The sequence below is a fragment of the Pleurodeles waltl genome, chromosome 6 (assembly GCF_031143425.1).
Source record: "Pleurodeles waltl isolate 20211129_DDA chromosome 6, aPleWal1.hap1.20221129, whole genome shotgun sequence".
Taxonomy (NCBI): Eukaryota; Metazoa; Chordata; class Amphibia; order Caudata; family Salamandridae; genus Pleurodeles; species Pleurodeles waltl.
The window spans coordinates 210,785,278-210,812,521 of record NC_090445.1 but is presented as its reverse complement, the minus strand read 5'-3'; the positions used below and the strand labels follow the sequence as shown (position 1 = coordinate 210,812,521).

The 27,244-nt window shown below is 48.0% G+C and overlaps 1 protein-coding gene across 9 annotated transcripts in view; it reads left to right on the top strand.

Annotated features, from left to right (window-relative positions):
- Window positions 1-27,244, top strand: part of HDAC5 (histone deacetylase 5) — a 962,367-nt gene that overhangs the window by 491,728 nt on the left and 443,395 nt on the right. For all 9 annotated transcript variants that reach the window (XM_069237853.1, XM_069237857.1, XM_069237855.1 and 6 more), the window contains one exon: window positions 2,569-2,699. In XM_069237853.1, the coding sequence (XP_069093954.1) occupies window positions 2,569-2,699 (131 nt within the window). The remainder of the gene's footprint in view (window positions 1-2,568; window positions 2,700-27,244) is intronic.

Genomic DNA, 27,244 nt, shown 5'->3' with positions numbered 1-27,244 from the left:
CTGTGTTAGCCACACACCTACGGCAACAGGGCATCCATGTGTTCCCTTATTTGGACGATTGGCTGATCAAGAGTGTGACCCAGCAGCAGTGTCTCGCACACACTCAAGCCACCGTAAACCTCTTACATGACCAGCGGTTCACCATCAACGCCACCATGGCCCACCTCCAGCCCCTTCAGATCCAGTCCTATCAAGGGGGCGGTCCTCAACTCAGTGGTGGGCTAGGCCTATACCAGCCCTGCAAGAGTGCAGCCCTTCCAAGCATTGCTCTCTCATATTCAGCCACATCAAAAGGTCACAGCAAGAAAAGTCATGTGCCTCCTTGGCATGATGGCCTCCTGCATTTCCATAGTTACATATGCTCCTTTTGCAAGAATGCTTAGTGCAACAATGGCCTCAAGCAGAGGGTCACTGGGAAAATCTAGTGTTGATTGGGAGCCAAACAGATCACTCTCAGCCTGGACCCTCCCACCCAGAACCATGGAGCAATCCAACACCCCGACCCAAGTATGCTCAACCTTTCCATTTGGCTCCTGATGTTTTAGAGTTTTGTTATCTTAATCTTCCTCCGGAGTGCATGCTGCAGAGTGGAAATGATTTGCTCACTACTGCCTCTCGTGACACATTGACCCTGTAGCAGCCAGTGTCCAGGACGTTGTCTGCTATCTCCTAAACTTAGACCTGTGGACTAGCATACCCTTCTGTCCGGCTCCACTTAGCCGGAGTGGCTGCCTACGTTCAAAATAGAGAACTGATATCCCTCTTCAAGATCTCTGTTATAAAAAGCTTTTAAGCAGGGTTTGAAAAGATTCATTCTTCCTTGGGTCCCCCCGGGCCCTGTGTGGAATCTCAACATCGTACTCAGTAAACTTATGGGTCCTCTCTTTAAGCCCCTCTATTTGTGCCCCCTTTAATACCTCTCCAGGAAGCTGGCCATTCTTGTCACTGTCACCTCATAAACCGGTCATTGAGCTCCAGGCCTTAACGTTGGAGGAACCTTTCTTTCAGTGCCACAGAAATAGGGTTGTCCTCTGTTCTCATCTTAAGTTCCTTCCTAAGGTGGTTTTTCCCTTCCACCATAACCAATCCATAGAGCTTCGAGTTTTTGTTCCCCAACCTGACTCATTTGTAGAGCAGACTCTCCATACTCTGGATGTTAAGCGATCCCCAATAGTAATATAGATAGAATAAAACAACTATTTTTTGCCTTCTCAAAACCACACAAGGGGTGGGCTGTTTTCAAATCAGGCATGAAATGTATTCAAACTTGTTATGCAAAAGACAAGCCCTTTGCCTATCCTTCTTCCTGCCAGAACCAAATCTACCCATAAAAAGAGGCCTCTATGACCGTCTTAGGGAACATTCCCATAGATGGCATAGATGGCATCTGTAAAGCAGCTAGCTAGTCCATACCACACACTTTCACAAAACACTATTGTGTGGATATATTGGCACACCAACAAGCCGATGTTGGCCAGGCTGTACTCCGTACACGTTTTCAGTCCTATGCAACATCCTCAGGTTAGCCACCACTTCCTCAGGTCAGCCACCACTTAGGGGAGGACTGGGTTACAGTCTGTCTACACCCACACGGAACAGAAAAAGTTACTTACCCTGTAATCTTCTGTTCGTGCCATGTAGTGCTGTAGATTCACATGTGCCCACCCTCCTCTCCAAAAGCCTTTCATTGTTGCAGATCTTCCTTCCTTTACTTCTGCATGGTCATCTCTCTTTCTGTATCGCTGCGCCCCACACTTCATTTCTGTCCTCACCCACTGATTTGAAAAACAATCTAACAGTAGAGCCAATAACCTTGCTCATTACCAGCAATAGATGGAGTCACCATACCTTGTGACTAAAGAAGACTTCTTCAAAGAAAAATAACTTGCACACGTCTGGGCCCAACACTAGATGGCAGGAGTGTGCATAGCATATCAATTTACAGCACTACATGTCACAAACAGATGCTTACAGGGTAAGTAATATTTCCCTTTCATTTTAACGCTTTACCTTGAATGCAATTTGAAGACTTTCCACCGCCCTGCGTTTTACCACAGTGGCTGCTCCTTCTTCCACTAAACCTATTACTGGAAATCATCTCACAAACCTGAAGCTCAAAACCACTCCGAACAAATTAGCTTAAGCATACCACATCCACCCTCCCCCCCCCCCCACTGTTATCTTAAGTTTTATAATGATCTAATGATGTCTCTTAATTCATATTCTTATTTTAATTAATAAAACCGTCTTCTCAGGTCAAGCAGTTGACACTTGTGCACTCTAGTCATATTAAATAAGTTATAAAGTCCTTTGCCATTCACATAATGCACTATAAGATCTCATAACCTTATCAAAGACGAACTGTTAATTATCAGTACATTGGAAAGGCTCTTTTTCTTTAACCAAACATAATGACAATAGATCACGGATTGCTATGTCTTCAGTGAGAATGAGAGTACCGGAAGTGCCATCTTACAGATCTTAGAAGTGTGCCTTACAGATACCGATAACATAAGGTTTAGAAGCATTTATAGTTTTTTTCCATTGTGTTTTTTTTTTATTTTGCAGGGGAGTCCACCATACCTCATTGGACCAGAGTTCCCCTCCTCAAGCAGGATCCCCAGGAACACCGCCATCCTACAAACTGCCAGTGCTTGGCACATACGACAGTCGTGATGATTTTCCTCTGCGCAAAACAGGTGAAGGGAAGGAATGAGTAATGTCAGCCTGCTACAAGAGATTGCTCTTATTGCACTTTGAATTTGCTTCTCAGCACAGGTGTGCTTTCTACTGGAAAACTGAGAGCCTCTTCTTCGGGTTTCACTAGTGGGGTATTTATTTATTGTTCTGTCTACAAATACATCTTTACTGAATTACTAGACACAAAAACAATGTAGTGTGTTACAGCAAACCAAACAATTTGATAATGATAATAGAGCAAAGTAGCAGGGTAGGACAGAGTAACATAGGGCCTGATTTAAACTTTGGCAGACTGATTACTCCGTCACAATGGACACGAAAAACCTGTCCACCGAAATCTATATGACGGAGTAACCCATCTGCCAAAATCTAAATTAGACCTATAGTCTGGTAAAGTTGTAGAAAGAGCTGATATAATGAATTCTCCACCATGAGAGCTTCATTAAATATCTCCACTTGTGTACTAGATATTCTTGATTTAGCCCCTAATGCTGTTAAAAGGGAAAAGGCAGTAAATGCAAGGAACTGGGACCAGAAGAGCAATAGAGCAATACTGTGAAAAACAGGAGAAGGAAACCAGTAGCTCCAATACGTGGATACAACTACCTGTGTATTCCTCACCTTATGAATTCACGTCGATGAGGACGTCACAATTGAACGGCTCCCAAGCGACTCCGTCTGACGTCATTGTGGCAATAAGAGGTCCTCGCCGGCGTACTGACATCAGTTCCCTTTTTTCTGTGCCTTCAACGCTAAAGTTTTTTTCCTAGCTCTCGAACAGATACTGTTTCGAATGCATCTTATTGTAACTTGTTACAATGTTGCTGCCTAAGAAATCAGGTTTTAAGCCTTGCCGTATGTCAGTCACGGACCCTCATGAAGGCTGTTTGTTGTGTTTGAGTTCGGACCACGACGTGGAAGGGTGCGTGCCTTGCCAAAGGATGAATCCAAAGGCTCTAAAACAAAGAGAGGCTAAGCTTTTCTTAGCAAGAGCGAAGAGAGGACACAAGAGTCATCGGAGGTCCAAGCCAAGAGACTCTTTATCTCATAAGTCTTCGAGCTCCCACAGGAAGCGGGCCAGTATGATTCTCGATCTCGGTCTCCTTCGAGACGATGCCGTATGGCTTGGGAGGTCAGTCCCACTGTTACTCCCCAACCTCAGAGTCCTCAAGCTTCTCCGGCGACCTTCACTGATCAAGGTAGTCGAGTCCCCGGTGAGTCCTCAAACTCACTTTTCAGCTGTGCTGGCTCAGGAGCAGGTGGCACAGGTTTCGGGTCTGACCCAAGTGCCGCAAGACTAACAGAGGTTTCCTGCTTTCCCAACTCTGGGTGTGGATCCGGCGGCTTTTCTAAATGCTATGTTTAGCATTTTTAGTAAAGCTATGGCCCCTGCTGGTGCACCGGCTGGTCCCACGGGTCCATTAGCGTTTTCCTTGGGTTCGCCGGCTCCATACAAGTCGGTTCCGTTTGTGCCTTTCTATCAGGTTGAGGGTGCTGGTTCGGTGACAATTGCGTCACCTCAAATGATGCCGATGGCATCCATACCGGCACCGGATGGGTCCCGGTCAGGACGGAGTGTATCTCCATCATCTTCTATGCCACTTCCATCTGTCTTGAAGCCGGCGTCGTCGACATTGGCTAACTCTCTGTCGATGCCGAGATCGGAGGCCAGGCTCAGCTCAAGGAGGAGAGCATTGGGGCTCTTGGAAGAGCAAGAATACCAGTGACATTTACTAGAGGAAGGAGAGATTTCGGAACCTTTGGGAGAGTTTCAGGGTGTGGACTCAGCTAGTAGACCGGCTACCTCCCTTGAGTGGGATCTTTCATCCCCGGGCGAGTTTACGGAGGAGGGAGCTTCTGTGTCTAGGGGGCAGGGGAGGAGGGTTTGTACTGCACCTGATTCCTTTCCAGCTACTCCATCGGACAGGGAGTCCCAAGAGGATGGAGCAAGCAGCCAAGAAGACTTTTTGATGGATACAACTATCTGTGGATTCCTTATGAATTCACCCATGCGCCAGCATCCGACGGAAAATCTTCTTCCCAGCTGTCCACGTCGACGAGGACGTCACAGTTGCACGGCTCCACGCGACTCTGTCTGACGTCACTGTGCCAATAAGAGGTCCTTGCCAGCGTGCTGACGTCAGTTCCTTTTTTCCGTGCCTTCGCTAACGGTTTTCTCCTAGCTCTCGCTACTGTTGGAGGTGTTCCATCTTGTTGCTAGTTTCTATCCGGTTTCTATTTACAATGTCTCCTCCTAGGAAGTCGGGATTCAAGCCATGTCGAGAGTGTGGGGGTCGCATGTCGGTTACTGACCCTCATGACGATTGCCTTTGGTGTCTGAGCTCTGAGCATTACGTTGAGGAGTGTGTTTTCTGCCAGAGCATGAATCCTAAGGCTCTGAAAGAAAGAGAGGCCAAGGTGAAGAAGGGGCATAAGAGTCATCGTAGATCTCCTTCCCATTCTTCTTCGAAGAGACATAAGAAACAGCGTCATCATGACTCAGCGTCGTTCAGCTCGGAGCCGGTCAAGATCAAGGTCTCCATCTCGACGGCGACGTGGGAGGTGAGTCCGATGGTGACTCCACAACCTCAGAACCCTCAGTCTTCTCCGGCGCCGTCAGTCTTCAAGATATTGGCTCCTATGGAGAGTCCTCTATTTTTACCTGCTGCTCATGATTCCGATGTTCAGCAAGCACAGGTGCAACATGGAGACCAGGGGTATCTTGCCTTCCCAGCTCCGGGAGCGGATCCGGTGGCATTTTTAAATGCCAAGTTCTCAATGTTTAATGCTATGGCCCCTGCTGGTGCACCGGCTGGTCCCATGGGTCCGTTGCCATTTTCGTTGGGCTCCCCTGCTCCAAACAAGGCGGCGCAGTTTATGCCCCTCTATCCGGCTGAGGATGCCGGTCCAGCACCGATGACGTTGCCTCGAGGTCCTGTGGTTCTGATGACGTCGCCTTCCAGACCTATGGCGCCGATTTCATCACCCCGTCAGTCGACGCCAATAGTGGAGCTGCAAGTGTCCTCGGCACCGTTGGGATTCACTCCGGCGCCGGATCCGAATGATGGATTCGACCGAAGCCAACCTTCCTCTCCTGTTCCGCGTCTTCAAGTGTTGAAGCCAGTGTCATCGACATCGGCCAATTCTGTGTCGACGCCGAGGTTAGAGGCCAGACTGAGGTCACGTAGAAAGGCCTTGAGACTCTTAGAAGAGGAAGAGCACCAAAGGCAGTTGTTGGAGGAGGGGAAGATTGTGGAGCCCTTGGGAGAATATCAAGGGCTGGATTCGGCCAGTGGGCTTGACTATTCCCCGGAATGGGACCTTTCTTCTCCGGGGGACATCACGGAGGAGGCGGCCTCCTTCCACACTGTGATTAGAAAGGCGGCAAACTTTTTAGATCTTCCATTGCCTGCTGCAGAGGTTAAGACAAACATTTTGACGGAGGTCCTGCACCTTTCTTCAGCTTCTGCGGATCCTTTGCTTCCATTAAGTGATGCTCTTACGGAGCCCATATTAGAGCTTTGGAGAAAGCCTGTGTCGTCAACTGCTGTTAATAGATCTGTGGCAAGAAGGTATAGAGTGGCGCCTGGAGATCCGGAGTTCTTATCGAAACATCATACCCCGGAGAGTCTGGTTGTTCAGGCCTCTTGCTCTACACAGTCTGCTCCATGCTCCTTCCCTTTGATTCCATCAGACAGGGAGTCCAAAAGGATGGAGCAGTCCGCAAAGAAAACCTTCTCTTCTTGCAGTATGGCTCTTAATGCTGCAAATGCTACCTGTGTTCTTGGTAGATACGTCCACGCCCTGATGGACTCTGCTAGGGCTATGGTTCCTGACCTGCCGAAGACAATTTGGTGAACTTATATCTGATGCTCAGGCTGCAGCAAAACAAATAATTCAGTCTGGTCTGGATTCCACAGACTCGGTGGCCAGGGCAATGGGTACATCTGTTGCTACCAGGAGGCATGCTTGGTTGAAGTCCTCTGGGTTTTCTTCTGATGTACAGACTACTTTATTGGATTTGCCATTTGATGGAGAGAAACTGTTTGGTGATAAAGCGGACTGTGCCCTAGAGCGCTTTAAAGACAGTCGAGCCACGGCTAAGTTCTTGGTTCTGCAAGCCTCTTCTGCTACCCCTTTCAGGTCCTTTCGGAGGTTCAGGGGGTTTGGGCGTGGAGCCGTCTACCGTGGTAGACCCCAATCCACTATCCAACAGCCTGCCAACCTCCCATATAGATCCTTTAGAGGGCGAGGGAGGGTTCGGGCAAGAGGGGCCACCCAGCAGCACCCTGCATCATCCTCTTCCTCTGGAGGACAGCAGCAAGGGAAGCAGCCCTAGGTTTCGCCCCATTTTTGACCACACTTCTCCTGTAGGGGGAAGATTACGTCTGTGCCCTAGAGCGCTTTAAAGACAGTCGAGCCACGGCTAAGTTCTTGGTTCTGCAAGCCTCTTCTGCTACCCCTTTCAGGTCCTTTCGGAGGTTCAGGGGGTTTGGGCGTGGAGCCGTCTACCGTGGTAGACCCCAATCCACTATCCAACAGCCTGCCAACCTCCCATATAGATCCTTTAGAGGGCGAGGGAGGGTTCGGGCAAGAGGGGCCACCCAGCAGCACCCTGCATCATCCTCTTCCTCTGGAGGACAGCAGCAAGGGAAGCAGCCCTAGGTTTCGCCCCATTTTTGACCACACTTCTCCTGTAGGGGGAAGATTACGTCTTTTTCTCCACGAGTGGGAGTTAGTTACATCAGACTGGTGGGTTCTGAAAATTGTGAGAAAAGGGTATGCTCTCCCTTTTCAGGAGTTTCCTCCTCCCATCCCTCCCCGTCCCTCGTTTTGCTCAGAAGACCATCTCCTGTTGTTGCAGCAGGAGGTTCAGATCCTATTGTCAAAAGGTGCGGTGGAGTTGGTTCCAGAGCAGGAAAGGGGTCACGGTTGTTATTGAAGATACTTCCTGATCCCCAAGAAGGACGGTGGTTTGACACCAATCCTAGTCCTGAGGATTCTGAATTTGTTCCTCAAACAGGAAAAATTCAAGATGCTGACTCTGGCACAGGTACTTCTGGCATTGAACAAAGAAGATTGGATGGTGTCTGTTGACTTGCAGGATGCTTACTTTCATATCCCTATACTCAAGTCGCACAGGAAGTATTTCCGGTTTGTGGTGGGGTCGCAACACTACCAGTTTGCGGTCCTTCCGTTTTGGCCTCGAGTCTTCACGAAGGTGATGGCAGTGGTAGCAGCAAGTCTCAGAAGGAAGGGGGTATCAGTATTCTCTTACCTGGACGATTGGTTGATCAAAGCCAAGTCTCCAGAGCTTGTGTTGCGTCACTTGCAGATGATAACTCAGTTGTTGTTCATTCTGGGTTTTACGATAAATGTACCCAAGTCTCACCTGGAGCCCTCTCAACGCCTCATGTTCATAGGGGCAGTACTGGATGCTACATTGAATTGGGCCTATCCTCCGCCTCAGCGGATTCAGGACAGTCAGGCGTTGATTCCAATGTTCCAAAATAGAGCAGTTGTTCCAGTCCTCAAGGTCTTACGCCTGCTCGGTCTGTTCGCTTCTTGCATTCTGTTAGTCACTCATGCACGTTGGCACATGAGGGGTCTCCATTGGTGCCTCCACAGGCAGTGGTTTCAACACAAAGGGGATCTCTAGGAGTCGATAACGATCTCCAGAGACGCTGCAGCGGATTTACAATGGTGGGCTGTGGACGGCAACCTTTCTCAAGGAAGGCCGTTTTCACTGACTCCTTCGGTGGCCACAGTCATGACGGATGCTTCCACTCTAGGGTGGGGAGCTCATCTTGGGGACCTGGAGATCAAGGGTTGTTGGTCTCCAGTGGAACAGACTTTTCATATAAATCTGTTAGAATTGCAGGCAATACGTTTGCCTTTCAAGGCCTTCCTCCTGTCCCTTCGCGGTCAGTCAGTTCAGGTCTTGATGGACAACACTACCACGATGTGGTATATAAACAAGCAGGGAGGAGTAGGGTCGTATCTTCTCTGCAGAGAAGCTCTGCGTCTCTGGTCCTGGCTTTAGGACCATCGGATTTGCTTGATAGCAAATCATCTGGCCGGGGTGCTGAACGTACGTGCAGACACTCTGTCGACATTTTTCGGCAGATCACAAGTGGCGTCTCCATCCGGATTTGGCCATGCACATCTTTCAGATGTGGGGTTCTCCAGGGATAGATCTGTTTGCCACTCGGGAGAACACGCACTGCCCGTCATTCTGCAGCCTCCAGTATCCGGTGCAAGGACCTTTGGGGGATGCGTTTCAGATCTCTTGGTGCAACTAGTTGCTTTACGCATTTCCCACCATACCCTTGATTCCTCGGGTTCTGAAGAAGATTCGCCAAGATCAGGCTCAGGTCATTTTAATAGTCAAGAAGGGCGTGGTACACGGACCCTCTCTAACTATTACTCTGCCCTCCGCTCCGTCTCCCTCTCAGGGCAGACCTCCTCTTACAGTCGCAGGGGCAGGTTCTACACCTCCAGAGCCTGCACATTCATGCCTGGAGATTGAATGGGGCAACCTGAGTTCCTTTTCTCTCCCACCAGATGTAGTGGATGTTATTTTATCGGCCAGGCGACACTCCACTAAGACCGTTTAGTCCGGCAGGTGGGCAAAATTTGTGGCTTGGTGTGGAGAAAAGCAAATTGATCCTTTGAGGGCCCACCTCTCCGATAATTTATTATTTGCTTTAGATTTAGCAAAGAAGGGTTGTGCAGTGGCTACTGTTAAGGGTTATTTGGCTGCTCTGTCAGCCTTTCTTTGCCTCCCGGATCCACCCTCATTGTTTAAATCGCCTATTGTGATTAGGTTTTTGGAGGGTTTAGTTAATAGGTTTCTTCCCACTCCTTTTCATGTGCCTCATTGGGACCTAAGTCTTGTTTTAACCTTTTTAATGGGGTAAACTTTTGAACCCATGCGCTCTTGCCCGTTAAGGTTTCTGGTGCTTGAAACAGTTTTTCTCGTTGCTATAACCTTGGCTAGGTGGGTTAGTGAGCTTCGAGCTCTTTCTGTTAAACCCCCCTTTACCTTGTTTTTCCCGGATAAAATGGTGTTGAAAACCAGGGCGGTTTTCCTGCCAAAATTTGTCACTAATTTTTATATAGGGCAGACCATTACCCTTCCATCTTTCTACCCTCCTCCTCACCCCTCGAATGAGGAAGAAAGGCTTCACCATTTGGACTCTAAAAGGGCGCTTAGTGTTTATATTGAAAGGACGAAAGACTTTCGCCTGGAGGACCAGCTGTTCGTGGGGTATATTGGACAGAGGAAGGGCAGAGCAGTCCATAAAAGAACAATCTCCAGGTGGGTCATTCTTTGTATCAAGATTTGCTACTCGTTGGCAAAGAAAGTTCCCCCTGAGGTTATCGGAGCCCATTCCAACAGGGCTAAGTCCGCTACTTCGGCCCTGGCAAGAGGGGTTCCAGTGGTGGACATTTGCAAAGCAGCAACCTGGGCGTCCCTCCACACCACCGCAAAGCATTACTGCTTGGACTCGGAGGTTAGGAGGGACTGCCATTTTGCACGTTCTGTATTGACTTTTTGGTGTAACCTATCAGGCTCCCACCTCCAAGTGCGGTACTGCTTTGGGACTCTATTCAGAAGGTGAGGAATCCACAGGTAGTTGTATCCATCAGAAGAACAAGTTATTTACCTATGGTAACGCTTTTTCTGGTGGATACAATAGCTACCTGGGGATTCCTCACAGTCCCACCCGCCTCCCCGTTGCCTGTCTGGTTACATTAAGTTATGTGGTTCTATAGGTGTATGTATTTATTTATGTCTTTTCCTGTATATATAAATGATGGTTTTGATTATATTGCATCATGGTAGTTTTATATATATATATATTTATTGGAGTTATTGTGTGGTCGGTTCTCACCTGTTCGCCTCAAAGACACGTAAAAAATGGGTGAAACTGACGTCAGCGAGGACCTCTTATTGGCACGGTGACGTCAGATGAAACCACATGGAGCCGTGCAATTGTGACGTCCTTGTTGACGTGGAGAGCTGGGAAGAAGATTTTCCATCGGATGCTAGCGCATGGGTGAATTCATAAGGTGAGTTTTTATATTGAGTTTTTATATTGAAAGTACAAAAGACTTTGGCCCTCATTCTGACCTTGGCGGGCGGCGGAGGCCGCCCGCCAAAGTCCCGCCGTCAGGTTACCGTTCCGCGGTCGAAAGACCGCGGCGGTAATTCTGACTTTCCCGCTGGGCTGGCGGGCGGTCTCCTTCAGACCGCCAGCCAGCCCAGCGGGAAAGAGGCTTCCACGATGAAGCCGGCTCGGAATCGAGCCGGCGGAGTGGAAGCTGTGCGACGGGTGCAGTTGCACCCGTCGCGTATTTCACTGTCTGCGCAGCAGACAGTGAAATAAATTTAGGGGCCCTCTTACGGGGGCCCCTGCAATGCCCATGCCAGTGGCATGGGCACTGCAGGGGCCCCCAGGGGCCCCGCGACCCCCCCTACCGCCATCCGGATCTCGGCGGTCCGACCGCCGGGATCTGGATGGCGGTAGGGGGGGTCAGAATCCCCGCGGCGGTGCAGCAAGCTGCGCCGCCGCGGAGGATTCAATGGGGCCGCGGTACACTGGCGGGACCCCGCCAGTGGTGCCGGTCCGACCGCGGCTTTACCGCCGCGGTCGGAATCCCCATTGAAGCACCGCCGGCTTGTCGGCGGTGCTCCCGCGGTCCTCCGCCCTGGCGGTCAAAGACCGCCAGGGTCAGAATGAGGGCCTTTGTGTTGATGACCAACTCTTCGTTGGCTATGTGGGCAAGATAAAGGGCAAAGCTGTCCAGAAGAGAACCATATCCAGGTGGGTCATTCTTTGCATAAAGATCTGTTATTCACTGGCAAAGAAGGTTCCTCCTGAGGGTATTAAAGGTCACTCCAAGATGGCGGAGCGCTAGGACGGATCCGTTAGCGCTCCGCCGCCTCGACCCACCAAAGCGCCTCGCGGCCCACCTGGGGGAAGCCTGGAGGCTCCCCCGAGTTGCGGAGCACCCTCGAGGGATTCTCTCCGCTTGGCGGCGGCTTGGATCGGGGTTTTGCAGCTCCCGCGGGAGAGCGGAGCTCGGCCCTGGAGCTGGGGCGTGGTCGCGGTGCGACCTGAGAGGCGGCCTGGGCCGCGAGACGGGCTCTCCCCCGGCGGCCCTCCGGAGTTTGGTGCAGGGAGAGCAGGGGGCACAGGGGCACTCCTTGGGCCCCTGAACGGCTGGATAAGCCGTGGGCATTGGCCCCTAGACGCCTGGGTGCCCTGGAGGAGAGGGGCGCCCCAACCTGTGCCTTTGGTCTGAGGGCCCCAAGCCGGTGTTCTTCGCCGTGGAGTAGCTGATAGGGGCGTAGCAGAGCGCGGGCCCAATGGAGGCTGGGGGCCCCGTGGCTGGCCCTATATTACCGCATGCTACCAGTTGACTCTTGCACAAGTACGGGTCCGCACCCACGGTGGAAGCAACATCAGTGGTGGATTTTTGTGAGTGGTGGCTCCTAGCTGCTGGACCCAGGTGCGGTCCCTGGCGGGGAGGCAGTTGCTGAGCAGCATCGGACGGAGACTCTGGTGGCCCTGTGGGACTGAGCTGGCGAGTTTTGACCAGGTCTGTGCGATATGGCGATGGCAAAATCAAAACGTGAGCGCTCAGTGAGGGACATGCTTGCGGGAACGCGCCTGACATCGGGGACTGTGTCGGAGGATGTGCCAGGGACGAGGGCCCTGGAGAGCCGGGCGGAGATGGACTCAGAGGAGAGCTCTCCTGTTACGAAGGGCTTTTTGACCTCCTTGTTTGATTCGCTCCGGGGCGATATTCAAGAGCTGCGTAGGGACATCTCACAGGAGGTGAGGGAGCTGCGGGTGAGGTTTCCTCCCTGGGTGAACGTGTATCGCAGCTAGAAGATAGTGAGATCCCTCGTGGCGAAGAGGTGGCGGGACTGCAGCTGGAGGTAGTCCATCTCCGTGAGCAGCAGGACCTCCTCCAGATGGCAGTTGAGGACTTGGAAAACCGCTCGAGGCGACAAAATATTCTTATTAGAGGGGCCCCGGTTGGCGCGGAAAAGGACATTGGAGACTACGTGGTGGACTTGTTCTGCTCCTTGCTGGGCCCGGAAGAGTCACAGGAGGTGGTCCTGGATCGGGTCCATCGGGTTGGGAGTGCTGGGGGCTCCGGAGACTGCCCCCCAGACATCCTAGCTTGTCTCCATAACTTTGTTCTTAAAGAAACGATTCTGCAGCGGACCCGCAATCTTCAGCACGTAGCCTTTCGAGGGCATGATCTACAGCTCTTCCACGACCTATCAGTGTGGACCCTGCAGAGGCGGAGAGAATTCAGACCGATCACAGATTATTTGAGAGTGCACAACGTGTCGTATTCCTGGGACGTTCCTCTTGGTCTTCCGCTGGGAGGAGCAGCTTCGGCAGGTGAAATCCATCCTGGAGGCCAGCCGTGTCCTGGGCCTGGAGGATATAGGCCGAGAGGCTTGTGAGGGGGCTGCCCTTCTGTCGGGGGGGCCTCCTCGTTGGCGGAGAAAAGAGAAGGAAGCTGCAGCGCCCGACGGCCTCTGAGCTGAGATCGGACAGAGAATCCGCTTTGAACAATGTGGCCGCCGGAACTTCAGCCTAGGAGGATGCTTGGGGTGTCCGGGTTTGCTTTTGGCCCTGCTGCTAACAGCATGCTGATCGTCGAAGAGGGTCGGGCGGCGGGAGCGATGGACTTGGTTACTTGGCATGGTTGGATATATTGCCCCGTGGAGACTCTACCTCGCGAAGTTTGATGACCGAGGACTACTGTGTTCTAGGCACCTGTTGTGCTTGTTAGTTGTTTGTTGTGGGTTTCCCTGCGATATTGGCTGTCTGCAGAGGCACTCCTGGACCTGGGTGTTTTAAGTGGTCTAGAGCTCTATGCGGGGGAGGTCCCCTGGTGTGATTCTGCTCTTTTGCTTGCTCCCCTCCACATAGGTTATGACCATTAAGTGTATAAGCTTAAATGTTAGGGGGGTCAATAACCCCACCAAGAGGCTAGCCATCCTGTCTGCCTTAGAGAGATCCGGGAGTCATGTATGTCTCCTGCAGGAGACGCATCTTGTCCTCAAAGACACCTACTGTATGCCGTCTAAGTGGTTCCCTAGGCAGTTCTGGTCTTCGCTACCATCAAAGTATGCAGGGGTGGCGATACTTCTCTCACGCTCATTCCCTGGGGAAGTGGTATCACAATTGCATGAGGTTCCGGGGAGGCTTTTAGCCATGAGGCTTAGATTGGGCGTTTTTTCTTTTACGATCGCTTCCCTATATGCGCCTAACTCCCAACAGGAAACCTTCCTACGACAGGCTTTGACTCTGCTGCTCCAATACCCGGATGGAGCCGTATTGCTGGGGGGCGACTTTAATCTGGTGATGGACGGGGATCTGGACCGTTCAGGCCATCGGTATGGGCAGACGGGGTCTTTGTTGGATGCTGGTCGGCAGTGGCTGAGTGAGTGTGGCCTGCTGGATGTGTGGAGGAGTCCGCACCCCTTGTTGAGGGACTATTCCTTTTACTCATCAGCAACCAAAACATATGCTAGGTTGGACCTTTTTCTGGCAACTCAGGAGCTTCTCCCCCGGGTTAGAAACTCAGCGATTGAGCCACGGGCCCTGTTGGATCATGCCCCAGTTTGAGTTGAGATTCACATGGACATGGAGCGGGTGGGCACACCGGGGTGGCGATTCAGGGACTTGATGCTCCAGAACGGTGCAACATTAGAGGCGATCCGATGGGCAATAATTGATTACCTTAGGTTTAACGATGATGGGACCATAAGTATTGCAACATTGTGGGAGGCACTGAAGGCTGTCTTGAGGGGCGAGGTGATGTCACTTTCTTCTAGGGACAATAAGGCAAGGAGACGACTTAAGGAGAATCTAGAGCAGCGAGTGAGGGTATTGGAGCGTTCACAGAAGCACACTGGCGCTCCTGGAATATGGCGAGAGCTCGAGAAACTGAGGAAACATGTGAGGAGGCTGGACAGGGCAGAGTATGCGGTAGTCCGCCTTAAACAAAAGTATTATTTAGGAAGTAACAGGTGCGGGAGGCTACTTGCGCATAGGTTGAGAGCGCAGCGGGCAGCGTCAATGATAAAAATGGTCCGTTCCCCCTCGGGAGCAGAAGCTCATACGAGCGACCAAATAGCGGAGGCTTTTGCAGAATTTTATCGAGGCCTATATAGGGCTGAGGAGCCTGGCGCCTCAACTCCAGAATCCTTCTTCGAGGGTATAGCTATTACTCCCTTGACTGTAAAAGAGGCAACCTCGTTAGACCAACCTATAAGGGCAGAGGAGGTTATATCTGCAATTGCAAGACTACAGACTGGGAAGTCACCCGGCCCTGACGTTTTTTCTGCGCTTTTTTATAAAACCTTCTGTGTGGAACTTGCACCCGTCCTAGTGCGACTTTTTAATTCCTTTCGTCAAACGGGCACCCTCACGCCTAGCATGTTGGATGCCACTATTGTGGTTATCCCGAAACCGGGGAAGGACCCAGAGGAGTGCGTCTCGTACAGGCCGATCTCTCTCCTGAATATTGATGCCAAACTATTTACTGGCATCTTGGCACACGGTCTCAATTATTATATGCCGGGCCTGGTGGATCCTGACCAGGCGGGGTTTATACCGCATAGGCAGTGTAGCGACAATACCAAGAGACTGCTCCATCTATTGGATAAAACAGAACGCTCTCGTAGGAAAGCGCTCTTCCTGTCTATCGATGCTGAAAAGGCATTCGATAGGGTTTACTGGCCGTACCTGTTCAAGGTGCTTGAGCGCTTTGGACTGGGTCCGGGCTTTATGGCATGGATTCGCTGCATCTATCAGGCGCCCCGGGCGGCGGTGCGAGTTAATGGGACGCTCTCTTTACCCTTTGCGGTCCAGAGGAGGACTAGGCAGGGCTGTCCGCTTTTGCCCCTCTTGTTCGCGCTTTATATGGAGCCTATGGCTCAGAGGCTCCGGGACGTCCCTCAGATTATGGGTGTGAGGTTTGGGGGGACGAGCATCTAATATCGTTATACGCGGACGACGTCATCCTTACCTTGGCAGAGCCTATGACCTCATTGCCGGCGCTAATGGATGTCTTAGAGGAATTTGGGCAGGTCTTGGGGTTCAGAATGAACATGCTAAGATCGCAAGCTATGGGCAAGTTTATCAATGCTGAGCATGAACGGGACCTGAGGGCCCGATTCCATTTCATTTGGTCTTCCTCGGGGGGTTCCATACCTGGGGATAGAGCTGGGTTCTACAGCTGCCCGTACGGCATCGTTGAACTATGCAAAATTGACCCGGGAGGTGCAGCGCGACTTAGAGACATGGGGAGGCTTAAATTGTCCTGGCTGGGCAGGGTGTCGGCAGTCAAGATGACCATCTTACCACGTATATTGTATTCGTTTCAAGCGCTTCCGCTGGAGCCTTCGTCGTGAACGTTAGCGACCCTCCAATCGGCGGTTCTAAGATTCATATGGGAGGGGAAGTCGGCGCGATTACCGCGACAGCTGCTGTACCATCCTAAGCGACAGGGTGGGGTTGGCGGACCCTTGTCTCCTTCGGTACTTCCAAGCTTCACAATTGCGTTTCCTCCTGGAATGGAGCTGTCCGTCTTCTGAGAAGCATTGGTGTTTCATGGATCAGGCAGTGGCCGGCTCTCACATATGGAAGGAACCCTGGCTTAGGCGTCGTCACAGAGCACGGGGCTGTACATATCCCTGGTCACAGAGGTTTCAATGAGGGTATGGGACCGGGTGGCCGGCAGAGGGGGCTTGACAACCTTCCCGTCGCCAATGACCCCCTTGGGTGCGAATCCTGATTTTGGTCCGGGACTGCAGCCTGAAGCATTGCGTCGATGGTATGAGGGAGGCTGTAAAAGGGTGGGATACTTATTCAACAAGCAGGGGGTTATCCCCTTTGACCAGCTTAGGGAGACATATGGTCTAACCGAGGTGGATAGGATGATGTACTATCAAATTCGACATTGGGCCCTGCTACCAGCCAATAGAGCATTAATTGACAGGCCGTTAACACCGTTTGAAAAATGGATTGTCATGAAAAAGGGTGATAAGCGAGTGGTTTCTGAACTCTATGCCCTCTTGCGAGGGAAGGCCTGCCTGCCCAAGACTAAGGGTCAATTGCGATGGGAGAAGGAGCTGGGGAGAGAGTTATCGGAGGATGAGTCGGAGAGTGTTTTCTATAGGGCGCACCACACAGCTTATAACGCTGCAGGTACAGAGACAGCTTATAAAGTGGCCACCTCCTGGTATTACACCCCAAAAAGGATCCATGCTTGGGATCACGCTAAATCTAGTCTTTGTTGGTGTGGGGGGGAGGGTCGCTTGTGCATTTATTATGGCACTGTCCCAAGCTACACCGGTACTGGAAGTACATAATGGACACTGTTGACATGGCTTTTGACACTCAGATCCCCCATTTCCCTGCATACATCTTGCTGGGCCTTCCCAACCCTATTACATTTCCCCTGAGATCATTGAAGGGACGGCAGATGGCTTTAGCTTTAAATGCCGCAATACAATTGTTGCTATCCGTGTGGGGGTCTAAACAGATCCGACAACGATTTCATGGCTACATAAGCTCTGGTTTATCCTAGCTATGGAAAAGCTCACACTGACTTCGCAGCATCGGAGCGGGACTTTAAAGAACTCTGGCAACCATACTTGCGTATTCTATCCGGGGAGTTTTCTGAATTGACATGCCCAACCTGTTTGAGGGTTCTGAATTTGACTTGAGTGTAGAGAGCGAACTTTTAAGGGGAGGTTCACATAGGACCAGGATTATATTGTAAAGGAGCCTGAGATTGTCTGATTTTTGCACTAATAGCCAGTCGTGGGGAAATATAGTTGTATTTTGTATTTAATATTTCATTTTTTCTTTTTTTTTTATTGTTTCACATGAAGTAAGCTAACTATGAGCCTATTGGCACACTGAGATGTGGTTTATATGCGATGTTTTATAATTGAAAACCAATATACAGATTTGATCCATAAAGGTCATTCCACCAGGGCTAAGTCTGCCACTTTGGCATTGGCTAGATGTGTACCAGTGGTGGATATTTGTAAGCAGCTGTGGCCCGTCCTTTAGGATGGAGGGACCACGCCTCCCCACGTTTTGCCCCTCGTGAAGAGTGCCTGTCAGGCTGAGCAGAGGTCAGACTGACAGACACTCTTCATGTTCAGCTCAGGCAGCCAGGAGTAAGACATGCGCATTTTGCGCAGACTCCTGGCTGCCTGAGCTGAACTTTGCTGGGCTGAAGAGGTCACAGCTCTTATGGGCGTGACCTCCTCAGCTCAACAAAGGTGCCTCGAGGCCTTTCCCTTCGGTGACAAGGGAAGCGTCACCCATTGACGTCGACCTGGGCGCTTCAGGTTTAAGCCCTGAAGCGCCCAGGGCGAGTGTCAATCAGTGACGCCTCATCACAGAGTGGGGTGGTGTCAGCAGTCTCACTGACCCCATTCCACTCTGTGATGAAATTGGGACTGCTGCCTTCCCTCATTGGGAAGGCAGCAGTCCCGACCCTCCTGGGACCTCCAAGCTGAAAGTGTGTGTGTGTGTGTGTTTTTTTTTTTTTAAATGAACGGAAGTTAGGAGGGACGGCCATTTTGCACATTCTGTGTTGCAGGATTTCTTGGTGTGACTGGTCAGGCATCCACCTCCAAGTGCGGTACTGCTTTGGGACTCTATTCATAAGGTGAGGAACCACCGAGAAAAGGTTTGTGAGGCCTGTCGATTGTTTTGATCCAAGAAAATCTTGCGTGATCAGAGAGCCAGAAGGTTAGAGATGGCATCGAAAAGTACAGAGCATCTCAACGTCATGGAAGAAGAACAGGCGCAGACAGTAGTCTCCATCTGAGACACCGACTCCGAACAAGAATCGGAGGAAGATAGGCCTATCACTCCTGGCCAGCATGTGAGTACGTCTGCCCCTACACCCACATACATAGAACAACGAAGGCTTTGGTAGACCACTGCCAGAAGGCCATGGTTCAACCCGAAAAACAGACTGTCGTCGACCGACCTTCGGGTTTGGCGCTGAAAAAGGCCACTCCTCCGTCCACTTCGGAGTCGAGTAAATCGGTAGAGTTCTGCCTCGGACTCCAGTAAGTGTCGGAGCCAAAACAACAGACTCCATTTTCGGGACCAAAAAAGATCCAAACTTCAGAACCCAAGAAAGGTTCTTATACAGAGGAACAAGGACTTTCGAGCCGCCTCAAACTAAGTTCGAAGTCAATGCAGGAATCTTACAGACCTTCTGATGAGAACACTGCGATTCAGCCTATACTGGAGGTTATGGATGAGAGAATCTAGAATCCACATACACAAAGAGAATGCAGAATTGTTACAGCTCCTCCTTTGAAAACTAAAAGAAAGCTGGCTTTTCAGGAAGAATTAGACACTGTTCAACCACCAGCAAAAATTTACAAACAAAAGGCGAAACCAGTACCTGCCCCTACTTCTCCTCCTCATTCACCACAGCTTTCTTTTTCTCCTCCACACACTAGTCCACCACCGTTACCTTCACCAATGCACTCACAGTACTCTCATGGGGATACACTGGATCCTTGGGATTTATATGACCCAGATCCTATTCCAGATAATGATCCTGATTTATAACCCTCCAAGCCTTCTCCACCAGAGGACACTACTGCATACACGCAGGTTGTTTCCAGGGCAGCTGCTTATCATGGGGTGCTTATGCATACTGAGCCCCTAAAGGAGGATTTCTTGTTCAACACTCTGTCCTCTACTCACTCTAGAAATCAGTGCCTTCCCATGTTGCCTGGAATGGTCAAACATGCAGACTAAATTTTTAGTGAGCCAGTCAAAGCTAGAGTAATTACTCTGTGTATTGACAAAAAGTACTAACCTGCTCGTACAGACCCAGACTACATCACACACCAAGTTCCTCCAGATTCACTGGTAGTGAGTGCTTCTAGAAAAAGGGCTAATAGCCAAACCTCAGGGGATGCTCCTCCATCTGGTAAGGAGAGCAGGAAATTTGATGCTGCTGGCAAGAGAGTGGCCACCACAAGCTGCCAACCAATGTCGAATTGCAAATTTGCAAGCACTTCTCGTCAGATACGATAGAGCCCAATGAGATGAGACGCAAGAACTCCTACAGCACCTCTCAAAGTAACATCAAAAGAGGGCACAGAAGATTGTAGAGAAGGGACAGGCCATAAGTAACAATCAGATAAGGTCTGCCCTCGAAGCTGCGGATACAGCATCCAGAAGTGTCAACACTGCCATTACTATAAGAAGGCATGCATGGCTACGCTCTTCTGGTTTTAAACCAGAAATCCAACAGGCAGCACTCAACATGCCTTTTGACAAGAAACACCTATTTGGGCCTAAGGTTGATACGACCATAGAAAAGCTGAGGAAAGACTCAGACACTGCCTAAGCAATGGGAGCATTATGCACATCACTGTATAGAGGCTCCTTTTGCAGGCCACAATTTAGGGGAGGATTCAAACCACAATCCTCTGAAGCTTCTACCTCCCAGGCAAAGCAGGGACAACAGCAGCAACATTATCAGAGAGGGGGATTTAGAGGGTCCCATAGAGGCCAATATTTTAGAAACAGAGGCAAGTTCCAAGCCTCAAAACAAGCCACAACACCATCCAAACAGTGACTTATTTCACACCCCTCCACCCCACACATCTCCTGTGGGGGGAAGACTACATCAATTCCACTCTCATTGGTAAAATATCACCACAGACAATTGGGTGTTCTCAATTATCCGCAATGGCTATTTCCTAGAATTGATCTCTACCCCTCCAAACATTCCACCACGATACCACAAATTGTCCCCAGAACACAACGTTCTATTACAACAGGAGGTATAATCGCTACTGCTACAACAAGCAATAGAATTATTCCCACATTCTCAACAATGAACAGGAGTATACCCACTATACTTCCTCATTCCCAAAAAAGATGGCACTCGAAGGCCTATCCTAGACCTCAGGTCTCTCAATCTATACATCCTGTCAGAACACTTTCACATGGTAACTCTGCAGGATGTCATTCCACTATTACAGAAACAAGATTAAATGACTGCTTTAGACCTCAAAGATGCGTATTTCCATATACCCATCCATCCAGCTCACAGAAAAGACCTCAGGTTTGTCAAAGTAGGAAAACATTATCAGTTCAGAGTTCTGCCATTCGGCATAACAACAGCTCCAAGAGTGTTCACAAAATGTCTAGCAGTAGTAGCAGCCTATTTAAGAAGGCAACACATTCATGTCTTTCCATATCTAGACGATTGGCTAATAAAATCAAGCAATTTTACACAATGCCAACAACACACTCAGTACGTAATAGAAACCCTACATACACTAGGGTTTACTCTAAATTACCAGAAATCTCACCTTCAGCCAGCACAAGTACAACCTTACCTAGGTGCTATTCTAAATACTCAAAAAGCCCTAGCATATCCAAATACACAAAGGATACAGGCTTTCCAAAATCTCATACCACACACAGCCAAACCAATAATACACTATAAGATTTATCATGAAGATTCTAGGAATGATGGCATCTTGCATAGCGATAGTACCACATGCAAGACTCCACATTTACAACAATGCCTCTCACAACAATGGTCTCAGGCACAAGGTCAATTGCAAGATCTAGTGTTAATGGGCCGCCAAACGCACATGTCCCTTCAATGGTGGAATCTCAGCAATCTAATGAAGGGGCGGTCATTTCAAGACCCTGTGCCTCAGACCACAATAACAACGGACGCATCAATGATAGGTTGGGGAGCTCATCTAGACAACCTCACCATTCAAGGGGAATGGGATTCTAAACAAAAAGAATTTCACATAAACCATTTAGAATTATTAGCTGTGTTCCTTGCCCTAAAAGCATTTCAACCCCTTCTCAAACACAAGACTGTTCTGATAAAAACAGACAATATGACGACCATGTATTACCTAAAAACAAGGCGAGACACATTTATCTCAACTATCCCTTCTAGTCCAGACTATATGGAAATGGGCAATTCACAATCACTTTCATCTATTAGCAGAATACATTCCAGGAATAGCTGGCGATCTCCTAAGCAGGAACCACCAACAGACACACGAATGGGAGATTCACTTTCAGGTACTTCAGAAGTACTTTTAAAAGTGAGGAACACCAGAAATAGACTTATTCGCAACAAGTGAAAACGCAAAATGCCAAAACTTCACATCCAGGCGCCCACATCCCCTATCAAAGGGCAATGATCTATGGATCAATTGGTCAGGAATATTTGCTTACGCTTTTCCCCCTCTCCCACTCCTTCCCTTCCTGGTCAACAAACTACGTCAGACATCTCTGACCATGATTCTCATAGCCCCAACATAGGCACGTCAACATTGGTACACCACACTCCTAGACCTGTCGGTAGTACCTCATTCCAAACTACCAAACAGACCCGATTTATTAACACAAAACAAAGGTCAAATCAGGCATCCAAATCCCAGTGCTCTCAATTTAGCGATTTGGCTCCTGAAGTCATAGAATTTGGATAGCTAAAACTTCCATTAGAATGTATGTAAGTGCTTAAGCAGGCACGTAAACCTACTACTAGACAATGTTATGGTAACAAATGGAAAAGATTTGTTTGCTACTGTCAATCTAAAAACACTGATCCACTTACAGCATCAATACAAGATATTGTATGCTACCTACTTCTTTTGCAAAAATCTAATTTAGCTTTCTCATCCATTAAAGTTCATCTTACTGCAATATCAGCATACTTACAGACTATTCAACACACCTCTCTATTCAGAGTTCCAGTTATAAAAGCCTTCATGGAAGGATTAAAACGCATTATTCCGCGTAGAACACCACCTGTTCCTACTTGGAATCTAAATATCGTACTTACCAGACTGATGGGCCCACCTTTTGAACCCATGCACTCTTGTCAAATTCAATTTTTTACATGGAAATTTGCCTTCCTAGTAGCTATTACTTCCATTACGAAGAGCTAGTGAAATACAAGCATTCACTCTTGAAGAACTTTTTTCCAAGTGCACAAACAGACAGTTGTACTTAGGACAAATCCCAAATTCCTACCAAAAGTAGTATCTACTTTTCACATCAACCAATCAGTACAATTGCCAGTCTTCTTTCCACAGCCAGACTCGGTTGTAGAAAGAGCCCTTTATGCACTTGATCTCAAAAGAACTCTTTATGTACTATATAGATAGAACTAAAGATTTTAGGAAAACAAAACAACCTTTCGTTGCATTTCAGCAACCACATAAAGGCAATCCTATCTTTAAGCAAGGGTTAGCAAAATTGATTGTTAGATGCATACAAACATGTTACATTAAGCCAAAAAGACAACTTTTGATCACACCTAGAGCACGTTCTACAAGAAAGAAAGGTGCGTCTATGGCTTTTTAGGAAACATACCAATGGCTGATATATGTAAAGCTGCCTCATGGTCTACTCCTCATACATTTACAAAACATTATTGTGTAGATGTATTTTCAAAACAACAAGCCAATGTTGGCCAAGCTGTCTTAAGAACACTATTTCAAACAACTTCAACTCCTACAGGCTAGCCACTGCTATTTTTGGGAGGATTAATTGCTATGTAGTCTATGCATAGTATGTGTATCTGCACATACACATGCCATTGAACGGAAAATGTCACTTACCCAGTGTACATCTCTTCGTGGCACGTAGTGCTGCAGATTTACATGAACCCTCCCTCCTCCCTGGAAGCCTGTAGTCGTTGAAAGTTTATCATTTGTACATATGTAGATACATTTACATTTGCATGGACATCTATTTATATTCTTATACTCTATCACTCCTTCCTTCTCCCTTTGCGGGAAAACAATCTAACAATGGAGTCGATGCCCATGCGCACTGTAGCCGACACTCAATCCCATGACTCCGAAAAGACTTCTTCAAAGAAAAACAACTTGTAACACTCCGAGCCCAACACTAGATGTCGGAAGAGCTATGCATAGCATGTGAATCTGCAGCACTACATGCCACGAACAGATAGATGTACATTGGGTAAGTGACATTTTCCATACGTAAATATACATATTTCTATGATGTATGTAACTTATTTACGAAGCCTGAATCTAGCTGTAAGGCATCGATACACTGTGCAGGTGGTGTGTTGGTATACGCAAGGGAGATGAAAGTGCAACTTACAGATAGCTGGTATATTCTTCACAGAACATCTGTAAGATGGGCATGGCAACCACTGTGTGCGCAATTCACAAAACTAGCAATTGAAACCTCAGTTTATTATTTGCCCCTTATGAGCAGAAACTGTTGGGACATTAAGATAATTAACAGATATTTTGTTTTCCTTCAACATTTTTGATTATCTGCTTTTTATCATTGAGTTTGTCCATCATGAAGACTTTTTATGTAGTCTTGTCACATTTTTACTCTCCTCAACTTTCCTTCATTGCATGGAGACTGTGGCAGTTTGCATTCACCCCATGCAAACTGATCATGGCCCTCACACACTTCATGTAATGTTCATACTATATGCCAATGACGTTATTTTTGTCAAAATATATCCAGGAGAACCCTGAAAGACTGCAAGGCTGTCCAATAGCATGGACAACTAAAGGATGACAAGAGATTTTTGGTTTCCGAGGTTTACTGGTGTCTCTTAATGCGTGGGGGAGGTGTTCCCTCTCGTGCTGCCCCAATTACTGGCCCTAATGGGGAACACTGTAAAACCTGGTATCTGGAAGTTATACCATAACCATTTGCATCAAGGTGTTGGAGAGTGAGGATAGGAGGATAGCATCACCAGCCACCTGCTTACTGTGTCTCATTCTTCAATTTTGAAGACTTGGTTATTGATCAATAAACTGCTCACCACTGAAGATTTCCTTCATGTAAAGACTATTGTCTCAAATTCATTTTTCTTGAAAAATATTTTGGGGTTTGTGAAAGAGGAATTGTTAAAATGCTGTTCTGCATTATGGCATCCCTCATTTTCATTCAGAGCTGCTCCATCCAATAAGTCTGCTGATTCAACAGGGTCAACAAACATCCTTTTTCTCCCACAGACAAATGTTATTTTACCAGACTCTGGCAGTAGAATGATTAACACCGGGAGGCTCTAACCCTAGAGGAGCAAGTTCTGAAATAACCATATGCCCACTATTGAGGCCACCACCTTTATAAAAGTCACAATTTCCCAGCTTAAAACGTCGAGAGGTCGACCCAAGAAAAAGTGGGTCACTGAACTAAGAGATGCTTTCTGCCATACAGGTTTCATGCTGCAGGCCATCCCTTATTGCATGGTGTACTTCGAAAGAAAGTACTGCTGCAAGATGCCCGAATATCAACAGACACATCGTACATGCACTCATCATGTTAGTTTGAGTGAGCTTTGTACTCCCAAACATCTGAAGAACCTCCCATGACAACGACTTGAAATTACACAATATTCTGCCAGAGGAGCAACAAAGGTCAATATTCCTACAGCAGTGGCACAGGTTTTAAAAAAATTTTTTTTTTTAGAACTTGCCATGTCACACACTAAATCTGATTTTACCACTAGCCCCAGCGTTGTTTGAATCAGAAGAGAAGATTCTTCTTTACACCAGCCACCACCAGAGCAGCTGTTCCTCACTTTCTGAAAAGTAAAATTAAAAACCTTCAGAACAGGAGCTCTTGTTTCTGCTACAGAATCGAGCACAATTTGTCTGCCTAGGCCATAATAATCGATACCTCTAAAGAGGGATAATCAGAGGCTTAATACGGTGGAAAATACACTATCAGCACTTCACTTCAATCCTGGGAGGCTAGGGCAATAGAAATATTTGCAGATAACTTATGGAAGACATTCCTGGATAAACCAGGCAAACAGGAGCCTTCTAGTTTTCTGTCTGATAAACATTGCAGCCCCTCACTCACTTGTTAAACCTGCTAGGTCACAAATATGCAGTTTGTCCGGTAGTAGCCTTTTGTGGCTCAAATTCATGGGCCTCAGTATAAACACTCATGAAAAGCTATAAAAGCATGCTTTTCTCCAAGAGCAAATAGTTGGTATAAAATGCAGCCTATGAAAGTAGAGGTAGCTGACAACCCTGGAGAAAATAAGATAGTTTTGCAAGTCTATTGAATTATCGTATTACTAGTAAAGGGGTCAACCCCTTGTTGGCAGCCGTAGTCAGTGAAAGCAATTGTGGAAGTCAGCAAGAAGAAGCTTCTACTCTTTTGTTTGTACAACTTTGGAAATCACGCCTCCCTGCCCGCCACCCGCCCACAAAAATATCTTTCTATCTTTGTGGAGAAATCCAAGCAAAACTGAGAATTTCAGTTCCTTCATAAGACTGGAGGAAAATAGTACAAGATAAGTGATCATTTCTTTATTTAAACACTTATATGTGTCTCTGACATAATGCCACTTCAGAACCTTATGGGAATAGTAAAGGTAGCAAACTCTCCAATATAGAAAGTATAGCAGAACAGGATGAACTAGTTTAACAACAGAGACTGCACGAATAGAAGATGGAGACAATCAGTCTTCTTAGGAGTCAAAGGCTGGATGAACTTTAAGGAGCTTTGTGTCCGGACCTTTTGTTAAAGGGGGAAACGGGGAGAGGTTCTATTAACCTGGGTGGTTACAGAAAGCACCTCTGAAGATGAAGGTTTAACGTCTTTGTTTCTAAATTATAGCTGATTCCCTTGATAATCTTAAGGCAGAATCAAGATTGTTCGGGAAGCCAAGACCCAAGAATTGTAAACACTGTACTGAATAGTTGAAATCTCCTTAAGCTGCATTTATGTCCTGTTTTTAATGGCGGTGCTGCTAAGAATTTCAGATCCTGTTTCAGAAGCGAGGAATGGAAGCCCGCTCCATTGCTCAGTAAAGGCAATCTGATATACTCCAATAGGAACATCGGATATGTGAATTAATCCTCATGGACATATTTGCCCACATCCCTATTATTAACTGCCAGAAGTTTTGGGATTTCCTAGTAGACAAAGAAGCACTACCAATAAAGAGTATTACATTTTACCCTAAATTCCACATCACATGTCCTCTTCAAGCTTGTGATGATGGTATTTGTACAGCTAGGTAGAAAGAGGATGCTCTGTTCAAAGTACCCGAGGCACTCATTTGAGTCTATATGTGAATGTTCGATAGTAGTAAAGCCAATCGTCTTCTTATCACAAGAAAAAAACAATACATAACATGTCCACAGCCAACAGTTTGGATCAAATCTTCTTGTTGTTTATTATAAGATGAAGCACACATAGAAATCCAAGAGTCAACAGCCAACACGTGTTTCCTTGTGCGATAATTGTCGCAAATGACTTCATCAGGGCTTTAGCAACAAGTTCCAATATCTAGTATTCCAAAAATACTCAAAGATCTTTTGCCCAATCGCTGCATATAAACCACTGCAGAATATCTTCACGTGTAATGTCAAACAATCTGTCTGAATGGGGAGTATTATCTAATGCCCCTTCCACGTGTGTACGCGACGGCTGGTGAAAGAAAGAGGATG